General features: G+C 40.6%; 1 protein-coding gene across 1 annotated transcript in view; it reads right to left on the bottom strand.

Moving 5' to 3' along the window:
• LOC115784311 (ubiquitin carboxyl-terminal hydrolase 43) overlaps positions 1-12,660 on the bottom strand; it is a 77,839-nt gene that overhangs the window by 26,850 nt on the left and 38,329 nt on the right. The window contains 2 exon segments of the mRNA XM_075074393.1: positions 10,813-10,957; positions 11,149-11,284. Coding sequence (XP_074930494.1) covers positions 10,813-10,957; positions 11,149-11,284 — 281 coding nt within the window.

Here is a 12,660-nt window from a genome sequence, read left to right as displayed (position 1 = left end):
CTGTTCCACATCCTGTCCTGGTGGGGTGCCAAGAAGCACCACTTCTCGCTCGTTCCCCTTGTGTCTGTACCAACACACAGAGGAGTGTGACTGAGTGAGTGAAAAGCTGAGATTATAAGATCTGTGTGGCGTGGTGTCAGTGGAGCTGCTTTCCCATCACACAGCTGACAACCTTCAGGCTCGGCACGTAACTAGAAGTTCATGGCAATGAATCACATGTTAAATTACGCGCAGAAGGCACTGATTGACCACAACGGCCGTGTTCCCATACAACAATGTTTCATTAAACAATGCTGTTTACACCTAACACATGATTCATCAATGACAAAGCAAATGCCAGTGCTGAACATCCTGCTGCTGAGAGCGTTGTAAAGCAGCGAGCCTGCCGTGGAACGTGCCTCCTCTTACGCTACAATTGGCTAGCGAGGGCGTAAGCTGTGCACTGTAGAAGGGCCGGACCTATTCGAATTAATCAGTCTACATTATAAACCACCGAAGCTTAAACATGAAACTTCTGATTGCAGCGTCTCGACCTCGAGAATCAGCGCAATAAATATGCACAGCTTTTGATTTTCCTAATGTTGCTCTAATCAAGCGGGCGATAAACGGGCTCACTGTGAGCTTTCATTTACATGAGCGACGACCTCTGACAGTCGTGGAATGATTTATGGGTGAAAATCTCCTTTTAATCCCCTATTAAACATGTTCATGAAAACAGCAGTGAAATGCAGAAGCCACCTCCTGGCCTGTCCCACTGAGATTTATGCGGGGATGCTTAGGAGGAGACCCACCTCTCATTTCTCATTAAATCAGTTTTTTCTTTATGATAAGCTGTCAAAGCTGATCTGTTTTGAGATGTGTTTTCAAGGCTCCTGTCGCTGCTCTCCTGATTTTTTTAACTTGTTTCCAGGATGAATAATGGTTCAGTGTATGAGGTGAGTGTGTGTGTATATGTGTGTGTGTGTGTTTTCACTCATATAACCCAAAAACAAGTCTATTCCCATAGCTATACTAAAAAAAAGGCAATTACAGCGCAACCATGAGGAATGTATAACGCACAAATGTAGACCACACTAAGCCACAACTTGTTGATCCTGACCTTTTATCTCAAAAAGCCTCTAACTAATTCTAAGAACCGCAGGAGGCCTGCAAACTCATCATTCCCTCTGCACTCTCAGGCTTCTCTCACTGTCAAACAGTATGAACAGGTTGAGCCTCACTAAAACACAGCCAGACTCTGCAAGAACCCATTAATAAACACCTCTACGCCTAATGGGAATATACTCTACCCACAGCAACAGCTATCCCTCCTTTCCGTTAGCCGTCTGCACAGTCACATCTCAAACAATAAAGGCAGGCAGACCTGAGTTCAGTCACATAACAGATGTGCAGTTACAGGCTTTTATTTTCCAGTGAAAACACATTTAAATATCACATAGCAAGTATCTGTTAATACCCCCCCCCCCCCCCCCCCCCCCCCCCCCCCCCCCCCCCCCCCCCCCCCCCCCCCCCCCCCCCCACACCAACACACACACACACGCACACAAATTTAAGGTCTGAAAATATGACAAACGAGGAGTGCGATTATCTGTGAAGCTGTTCAAGCTCGATTTCAGAGCTGCTGGTGTTATTGTGTGTCTCAGTGAACTGATGTCATTTATGCGTAATCTTATCTTTCATAGTGATTTATTGTCATATTTAATAGTTTCAATATATAAACAAAGCAGGCCTGTGGCTTCGCTGATTAATGTTGCTCATAACAAATGCCTCATTATTATTTGGCAACAGAACAGCAAAGATAACAAATTTACTGATAATAACACTAAATATTTGATTTGGAAGTTAAACTGTTTGCTAAACAGGAACTTATGGGGGTCAGTTATGACCCCCATAAGGCCGTTAATTATGATTCACTGCTTTGTTAATGCCACCCGCTCTTCACAGGAAGAGGGGATCCGTTTAAGTGTGACATTTACAAGCAATAACCAACAGCTGCTGCATATTGTACATTTCACAAGTTTAAAGTAAACACAGTAGTAGTAAACTTTAGGTTAATGGTAACGTTATTATTTTTGAATTTTTGGCCCATTCAGCGTATTGAACAAACTTAAGGGTACCTGATTGAGGATCTACAAAGTTGCTACTGTTCATTATGTCATGCCATCATGAATGTCTGTACAATATTTCATGGTAATCCATTTAAAGTGTGAGATGGAGAAAGAATTGTGCCCACAATCCATCACAATACTGTTGACATACATTATATTCCCAAAAGGAATCACTCGTCTGCCTTCACACATATGAACTTGAGTAACATCCCATTCATGTCAGGCCACCTTTTGAAGCTCTAACAGCTTCAACTCTTCTGTGAAGGTTTTCCACAAGGTTTAGGAGTATTTATGGGCATTTTTGACCATTCTTCCAGAAGCACATTGTGAGGTCAGACACTGATGTTGGCATGAGAAGGTCTGGCTCATAGTCTCCACTCTAATTTCATCCCAAAGGTGTTCTATCAGGTTGAGGGTCAGGACTCTGTCAGGCCAGTCAAGTTCTTCCCACACCAAACTCACTCATCCATGTCTTTATGGACCTGCTTTGTGCACTGGTGGCAGTCATGTTGGAACAGGAAGGGGCCATCCCCAAAATGTTCCCACAAAGTTGGGAGCATGAAATTGTCCAAAATGTCTTGGTATGCTGAATCATAAGAGTTTCTTTTCACTGGACATAAGTGCTCGAACCCAACTCCTGAAAAACAACCCCACACCATAATCCCCCCACCAACTTACACTTGGCTCAATGCAGTCAGACAAGTACTGTTCTCCTGGCAACCACCAAACCCAGACTCAACCATCAGATTGCCAGATGGAGAAGTGAAGAGAACTGTCTCCACTGTTCTAGAGTCCAGTGGCAGCGTGCTTTACAACACTGCATCCAATACTTTGCATTGTGCTTGGTGATGTAAGGCTTGGATGCAAGCTGCTCAGCCATGGAACTCATTCCATGAAGCTCTCTACACACTGTTCTTGAGCTAATATGAAGGCCACAGAAGACTGGAGGTCTGTAGCGAATGACTCTGCAGAAAATTGGCCGACCTCGGTTTACTATGCACCTCAGCATCCACTGACTTGCACTGAGTTGCTGTCATTCCCAGTCGCTTCCACTTTGTTATATACCACTACAGTTGACTGTGGATATTTATAGTGAGGAAATTTCATGACTGGACTTGTTGCACAGGTGGCATCCTATCAAGGTACCACCCTGGATTTCACTGAGCTCCTGAGAACACCCATTCTTCTCAATGTTTGTAGCGAAACAGTCTGCCTGCCTGGGTGCTTGGTTATTACACCTGAGAAGTGACTGGAACACCTGAATTCAATGAGTTGGATGGGGTGAGTGAATACTTTTGACAATATAGTGTTTTTCAGTTTGGAACCAAAGTGGCTGACTGATAAAATAGAGCTGGTCTGAATTAATGACAGGCTGAGATCACAGGCCAATATTAGCTATTTGCTGATGTATCGGTATCAGCATTATAATGGCTGAAAATTTAAAAAGCAAGAAGAAATGGAGAAACACCCTTCAACCATGTTATGAGTGTTGGGTTGATGTTGCATAATTTGTCCATCAGAGGCACTCTGCAATTTTCCTGTTGGCAATAGGTGTTTGGAAGTCCACAAACACAATACCAGCTGATCCAAGCAGAGTCAGGCAACGTGTAAATAAATAATTACACATCTGTAGTATATCTGACTTACAGTACTGCGGAAATATCTGAGTCATTGCTCATTTCTTTATTATTTGCTTTCAGGGAGCCAGATTTCTTGTAATTTTTAAAGTGGTCTTGAGCAGTAGTTTTTTTCAGACTTTCTGAAGTTCTTTCTTTCAAAGTTCTTCTTTGCTTTTCACTCATTTCAGTCCACTCCTGTGTCTGACCATTTTCAGAGGAATGTTTGTTTGTTAAGCCACTTGACACTGACCTATGCATCATTCAAGCATAAAAGACCACCAACTCAATGTATAACCAGTGTTGTGTCTACACAAAACAGATAACTTAAATTCTACCTTAAGAAATTTTGTTACTAGCAGCCTGTCACAAAAAACATAAGTTGTTCCCTTTTATTTAGTTAGAATCTATGAAAAATGCCAAAGATAACCCAGTTTGACAGCACAGCATAACATTTTTATTTTTTGCACCAACAAGATGATTCCCAAAGCTACGAAGGAGTATTAGGGCCACATTGAGAAAAAAAATTAATTGTGCATTTTGAGAATAAAGTCAAAATTTCGAGAATAAAGTCAAAATTTCGAGAAAAAAGTTGAAATACTATTTCGAGAATAAAGTCAAAATTTCGAGAATAAAGTCAAAATTTCGAGAAAAAAGTTGAAATTTTGAGAAAAAAGTCAAAATAGTATTTTGAGAAAAAAGTCGAAATGTGCAGATTTAAGTCATTTCAAGTCAAACACCTGCCATGCCACGTCTACTATAACCTCCAGAATGGCTTGTATTATGAGTTAGCGAAACTATACTTAAGAATCGGAACTTATTTCTCTTTTAGTACACAAACACAATGGAGTGATAACTATGAGGATGGTAATGAGATGTGCAGAAAGCTGCATCGGCTCAGAAGAAAAACCACACAAACTGGCAATGGTTAGATGCAAGGATTTCGATGAATGCACCTTCGTGCAGTACAGAGGGATTTTCAGAATCACAAGTCACAATAAGGGGCTCGCCTCACGGGGAGAGACGTTGCTCGCTCTTCATTCATTTCCTATACACTTGTGCAAGGATGCCACAATCGCTTCGCAGAAGTTCCATGAATGGAGAGGGAGCGACGTCGCTCCCCGTGTGTAGAGCCCCTAAGACAGCTGATCAAGTTGTTTCATCTACCCAAGGCATTTTGTAGAGGGTATAGCAGCCGCGGCCGTTATTTGACTTGAAATGACGACTTCGACTTTTTCTCGAAATAGTATTTCAACTTTATTCTCAAAATACTATTTCGATTTTTTTCTCGAAATTTTGACTTTATTCTCAAAATGCACGAATTATTTTTTTTTCTAAATGTGGCCCTAATACTCCGTCGTACAAAGCGCTATTAGCAGACAAAACTTGGCATTCTCAGTATGGCGTGCAATGTCCCTTAAAAAAATCTGAGGAACCTGGACATATGAAGGACAAAAGAAGAAGTGACATATGTCCTTAAGAAATAGGAAATATGAAAAAAATGCAGCAAGAACCTGAGAGATGCAACTGGCCTTTCAGTTGACCCATCTGCTGTTCAGTGACACCTCAGAAGTGGACAGAAGTACAGAAGTCTTACAGCCACCACTAATCTACTGATACTACGCTACCAAAATTTAAACCAATTGTTCCCTGCACCACCCCAAAAACTCCAGAAATGTTATCGAATCCATTCATAAAGGTCCGAGTTACCCTGCAAACAGACAGTCAGACCCATAACTAATAAAATAATCTTTTGGTGGGCGAGGTAATGTAATAAACCAAGTGAAAACAATCGCTCTCCTTGCATCTCAAACAGCCTTCTGTACCATTAGCTTCTTTCATTACCTGTTTGCAAAATCCTTTAAATTGCCGCATGTTGTGGCTGCAGTTGTCAGTTGGAGAGGCGACGTCAGCTCCTGCCACGTCCGGTCTAAACAAAACAGGCAAGTTGAACAGGTGCAGGACTGCACCATTTCTTTCAGATTAGCGTCTCTGAGAAATCACTTGGTTCACTGAATGTTCCACCTGCTGTCTTGCTAATACACCACCTTCATTTTTCATTACTATGTTTTTTTAGGGTTTGACAGGTTGTAATGCTCCTGTATATGAAACAGAAAACAAACAGATACGTCACATGTACCACCAGCTACAGGTTGAGACATCTGCCACCTTGTATTCTTCTGATACAGCATTAGCCCATTTTTTTTAATTTGTGGAAATTTGCATGTGATTTTCCCAGTATTGTATGGCAAAATGCCACCACAATGAAACCAAACATGCAAGCAAGAATAAAATGCACATTCAGAAACAACAACAGACAGTGTGGTGATTTCTGTTGTGAAGACACCCCCCCCCCCCCCACTCCCATCAAGGTCAACTGAGTCACTATTAACCATGGGGAGGGCACACTGCTGATAGTGCAGAGGGCACCAACACATCCACAACAGGCGCAGCCACAAGAGCGAGGCAAATGCAAGCAAGGTGGAGCGACATATTAATATGTTTAGTCCCCCACGCTCATGCCTGTTGATTCAGCTGTGCTTTTTTTTTTTGTTAATAATATATCCTATACAATAACAAAGGAAACAGTAGTCGTCTGCGATGTTTGAGAACTTGCGTGCAAAAAAGTTGTTAAGTTCAGTATGAAATGGTTACAAGCCTAATGTTCTGTTTGCAAAATGTGGTGCAAATTGCAATAACGGGTTATTTGAACATTTTAACATGTTCGTGTGGTTGCAGTTGTCTGCAATGGGGAAAACCCCATTGTTGTGATGGTCTGCTAAATTTGGTAAGTGTTTTGGTGAGTTTAACACATTAAAAAAATTGCCAGGAAGAACTGATGCTGTTGTGTAGCTCGAGGGGCACTTTTATGTGTAGTAGGGTTTGATAGTGTGGTATTGCTACCTTTACTAAAGGAACGATAAAAAAAATTCCTCCAGCACTCGTCATTGTCAGCTAATAGTAAACAATTTGATACAGAAGTAATAAGATTTTCCAGTTATAGTGACGATGTCCATGTAGATTGCAGCAAGATGCACAGGGCCGTCAGCTTATATAAAGAATACATGGCAAGCAGTTAGAACAGCATGATAAGGTACACAGTGGATGAAGAAGAAATTGGGGGAAGGAGTGTTCATTCATCTCTGCTTGCCTTTCTGTTAGACCTGAAAGTCTAAATTTCCTGGAAGCGGAATTCCTAATAAACTGATACTTTGGCAGATCTTACTGCAGCAGCAATGGATCCTCTATATTTTTGAGATATGCAGAGTAGGGAAGCTCACAGGATGATTGCCATGTCAGTCTCTGTTTATCGTGTAAAATTATGAGACACTAAACGGTCAGGAAATGTTCAAACAAAATACAGTATGGGAGATTATGTCATCTTACTGAAAACTTGGAAATAAATGAAAAAAAAAAGGCAGAACCGGTTCTCTATTTGTAACAAAGATAAAAGCGTGTGAGATGGATATTTAACAGTGGAAGCCAAATATCGTTTCCAATATTCCTGGCAGGCGCTCCCTTATTCAAGCCTAACCTTGGCAACAGTCTCCCTACGATGATATTGTGCTTATTATTTCTTGCCTGAGCGCCATCAGATCCCAAACAGGAAAGACTCCTCTCCACGTAAACGTGTCAACATTACATTTTTAATGTAAACCCAAGCTACTTGTTTACCACATGAAAAGAACAGAAAAAATGCTGGACACAAGAATTATGTCAAAGTGAGGCTCAAAATGTCAGCATTTGAAACGTCAGTGCAAGGAAAAAAGCAATGAAATGATGAATTTAGTACATATGAGGAAAGGTGAGAAGCACCACACAGTGGTGGGAATATGATGCAAGAGATTAGTTTTAAGACTGCAGCAGCGATGGCGAGAGCTCCGAGTGGAAAGGTCACATCATCATTGCTTGACTTTGGCTTAATCCACGGTTATACTATTTTTTCATTCATCACAGCTCTTTACTGAGCACCTCACGCTGTCTCTAACAGCATTTCACATCTGGCGGACATAAATCTAACTCATGACTTTGAGTACCTGCTACCTTCATGTTGACTACATTAAAAAGTAAATGTCAATCAAAGCTGCACATTAGTGCAGCTGAGCAATATAAAACAGGGTTAAGTTGGACTTTTTGCTATAATTGCACACCGGTTGCATTCGATCTGCATTGCAGGGTTCTACTCAACACACAATCCACACTTAGAGTGGCTTATGGATAAAATCCACACTGATCCACACGCTTTTCTTACATGACCCCTGCCCATAAAAATGTTTGGCCCGAGTCTTTAATAAGACCCCTGGTGAGCGCTGGTTATCGTATCACATATCTCAACCACAGGAGTCATTCTGCTTTCCTTTAAGGATTCATGGATAATTAAATAAGGTCTCTCAGGGATCAGACCTGTTAGTAATTGCAGAAGAAGCATAAAGATACAATTTTAATGGCACCAGACTTTCTGAAAAAATTAGAAATCATTGTAATCATTAAAGAGAAAAATGCCATAAAGTTAAGTAAAGGTTTTTATATAATACAGCACTATTTTTTATATTTTCTAATATAATGGTTAATGCTCCTCTTTGGTCATATGATTTAATTTCACTTTTATTGTATTAATAGTAAGACAGAAAACATTTATCCATTACAGTTCTACTTTCCATTCCTGGAGTGAAATGAAATCAAATTCAATTAAATTAAGTATGAATTAAATATTATGAATTATGTACATAAATAATTTATAAACAGGGTAGGATACATATGTATGAAGGATACTTAATTATCAATCAGAATGTGAAGATTTAACAGTTCACAAAAACTTTGCCATAACAGGAGGTTATGTTAAAGACATCCACACTCACCAGCCACTTTGTTAGGTACACTTGTTCAACATAACTGTCTAACCAGCCAATCACATGGCAGCAATTCATTGCAATTAGGCATGACGACATCATCAAGTTGACCTGGTGAAGTTCAAATGGAGCATCAGGATGGGGAAGAAAGGTGATTTAAGAGACTGAATGTGGCACGGTTGTTGGTGCCACACAGACTGGTCTGAGTATTTCAGAAACTGCTGGGATTTTCTTACATAACCATTTCTAGGGTTTGCAGAGAATGCTTCAAGCTTTTTGGAAGCCATCAGTAAGTCAAACAGCCATTCATTATAACCAAGGTATGCAGGAGAGCATCTCTGAATGCACAACATGTAGCAGATGAGCTGCAGCAGGAGAAGACTCCTGTCAGCTAAGAAAAACAAACCGAGGCTACAGTTCTCACGGACTCACAAAAATTGGGTAATAGTAGACTGGAAAAACACTGCCTGGTTTGACAAGTCTCGATTTCTGGTGAATCATTCAGATGGTAGGGTCAGAATTTGACATCAACAACATGAAAGCATGCTGCTGGTGATGGTGGAGAAGAATTAAGGTAGTTCTGAAAGAAAAAAGGGGGTCTAACCTAGTATTAGCAAGGTGATTATATATTGTGTTGCTGAGATATCTGCTAAAGTTAGCATGTTAACAAGCTCGGGTTGGTATCCTTGTATAATATCCCTTTGCACCAATCATGTTGAATGATAGGTGGTTACTGATTGAAACTGTTAATGCAAAGATGAATGAAGGCAGTCCTTCATCACCACTGCCTTAGTACGCAACTACTGAGGAGCAGTTTTTGCCTACTAAGGGTTTGTTTTTAGCCTAACGTCAGGCTAATCACATATTATTTTCCTGCTTACATCTGACATCTCTATCTGACTGCTGGTTGCTATTGCATATTGATGACCCCTTTTAGAATAAGGTATTCCACATATTTCAGCTTTGAGTAATAGAGCAAATAAAAGTTGCCCTTCTGGTAACCCATTATATGAAGTTTGCAAATTTTTCTTCTTAGAAAAGTTGGCTTAACAGGACAGAGACATTACATAATATGATGTGACTCAATGTTTAGCAGAGAAGCTTCGCCCATATAATTTTATTATACGAAGGGGCTATTACTGGATGGATGCATCACTTAAAAACAGGTTTTACTGTGACAGAATGATGCTGTAATTGAAATAAACACTAACATTTTGGAAAAATGAGCCCAATATTAATGTTCTCTCATATTCAAACAGCCTGCACAAATGGAGGCGTCTGACAGCACTGATAAGCCTCTATTTTAATCAACGCAACTTCTACTGAGACTTTGTATTTACTGGCACTACAGGTGCCTGAATACATCCTGTGCTAGCACAGACGGAGGGGCCTAAGCTGCTCGTCTAATGCAGTACTCTTCACAGCCTGTGCAGACATTGTGTAAGTCAGGCAGCAAACAAGCACATATCTTGCAATTTCCTTAAAACATAATAATATACTACATCTATTTTCACAGGGCAAACATTTCATCGTGAATGATGAGACAGTCTCCTGTGCACAAAAAAGTACTGAATGGTGGTGTTGAGTCACAGACCCAGCAGACACGCAGACACAGCCAGCGAGAACCAAGAGGTTTAGTCTGCACCAAAATGGAGACCAGACAGATGGTCACATGGATCTCCTTTTAGGCATTGCTGCTCTGTGCAGTAAATTAAAGCACTAAAAGTCACATTTTTCAAGGACAACATTAGTGTTGACACTTCTGGGACTTACAGTCCTGTGAGAGTGGACAACAGTGCAGAACCTATTTGTTTCCAACACAAATCAAAGGAACAAGGGGACGCTGCACACTAAAGTACTTCTGAGAACACATTTTACATCACTAGCTGAGAAACAGATGAAATGAAGACATAAATCTGATAGCACAAGGGAAATCTGCACAGGGGGATGTAATTCACTGCACCCTTCGTGAAGTTATATAGCTGTTAATGTGCTCCCCGAGGACCCCCTACAGGATGGTGCATTCCCTAATGGTTTCATTAAGCAAAGTAAATTCATAAAATGAGTTTGTTTGCTTACAGATCTGTCTGCACATGCACATTAACGCGTATATTCATGTGGCACCACAAAGTAGTTCTAATACTCAAAGACAGTATGTGCTTTGTTGTGACCAAAAATAGCACATTATATCTTTAAATCAAGACAAAAACAGACTTCAGTTTCCTGCATCAGTCATACCTGAGATCCGTGCAGAGCCGCCTCTGATGTAGAGTGGGGGAGCCTGAAAGGCATAGATGACATCATTTTCAGCTATGCTAGTAAGATCATCTTCATCAAAGAAGGAGCGTTGGAAACCCGTGGAGTAAACCTCCGTCAGGATCACCTGGAGACCAACAGATACACACACAAACCCCAGTTCGTTCCTTAATGCATTACTATTATCACCCATAACCTCAGATCCAGCTTAATGTATTGTAGCCAAGTGGAAACACCAACTATAATCACACTCATGGGCCAGCCAAGAATGAGCTGTGGTTTAAAAACCAACTGTCTGAGTATTTGTTCCTGCTTTACCTGGTCTGGAGAAATTTTCCCCTCGTCAGCCACCATCCTCCTCAGGAAGGCGACAGAGCCGAACAGCGGTACAGCCAGCCCGACTCGCAGATACCGCTGTCCTTTGGTGCTGAACACTAGGACCACACACAAGGGCCTGCGACAGACAAAGACACACAATCAGCGACGGTGGGCAATGTGGCGGCTTCTATTTTGATTTCTGTGCCATTTCTACTGCAGCTTCCTCTACGGCCAAGAAGGGACAAAAGAAGACTTTCATGAATAAATCAATACATTTTAACATTAATAATAGATCATTAGGACTCAGTTTTATGTGTGCGAAATAATGGAATCTCTGTTGCATTTTAAAAACAGGGAGCGCCTGGCTCTGACCTCTACAGAGGCAGCTTTGACATACGGTGCTGGGACATAATGGCTTCTGTGGATAACAGCTCACTGAGGAGATACAAAAACGCTGTCAGGGACCTGTTAGAGTCTATAGCCTACAGTCTGTGGGCATGAGGAATTACATGGAAGACTGAAAGGGTGATGACAGAATTTATTTATTTTTTTATCAAAAAAAGATTAAAACAAAGTAATACAAAAGAATGTCCACAGTGTGGATACATAACCTTAGAAAAATGATCCTGGTGGATTTAAAACACTCACCCAGTGTCCAAATGTTTGACTGGTACTGTAGATTTATGTATTTTATATGTGTTTTTTTTTTTTAATTATTATTATAGTTTAACCTTGAAAAGAACAGTGTCAGGGGTGATTTGTGACAGAAGGACACAAATTTAGACAAACTGAGTCAAAGTAAGAGCTGTAAATGAACAGTGAAATTTAAATAAGAATCTTGGAAATTGCAGTTTGGAGTCGCACTGGTCAATACAGGAAGATCTGAAAGACTGGGTGTTGAACATTCTTGGGAGACTCTGATGAATGTAAAGTAGATATGTTGGGTCAATGAAAAAACAAAAAGAAGCCAGAAGTTTATCTGGACATTAGGGATCCTGTTAAGTCTGAGATATTGGCATATGCATCAGATGTTCATGTGTGCAATAATTTGGATACAATACAAGTTCAGCACTTCAGATCAGAATTTGCTTGATTTGTAATGAAGTAACAGGTCTCACTGTGCACGAAACTGCTTGCTTCGTCTTAACTGTATACATTTAATCTATATAATATATCTGTGAAAGTTCGTCAGCCTCCCAAATTGTTCTGATGTAGTTTTTCTGTCACTACACGCTAGATTTTTTGTTGTGTTGTTACCTGTGCTGCTCTTCAGTTCTGGCACCACCAACATGTTTCTGAGAGATCTAAGGGACCAGCTGGCACTGAGCAACTGAGTGATGCATAAATGAACTGCACTTTAAAGTCAGCTCAGTAACTAACTTAATGCCAGTTTAAAGACAGCAGGACTTATCTGCATAACTTTTCTGGCTCTTGTTAGGTAAAAATAGCATTGTTATATCTGTTTGCAGCTAGTGAGCTGGTGTGTTTACTCCTGTTGCACTAATTTGGACT

Source organism: Archocentrus centrarchus, chromosome 8, assembly GCF_007364275.1.
Source record: "Archocentrus centrarchus isolate MPI-CPG fArcCen1 chromosome 8, fArcCen1, whole genome shotgun sequence".
Lineage (NCBI taxonomy): Eukaryota > Metazoa > Chordata > Actinopteri > Cichliformes > Cichlidae > Archocentrus > Archocentrus centrarchus.
Note: the sequence above shows the minus strand (reverse complement) of the source record. Positions and strands in the feature narration are given on the sequence as shown.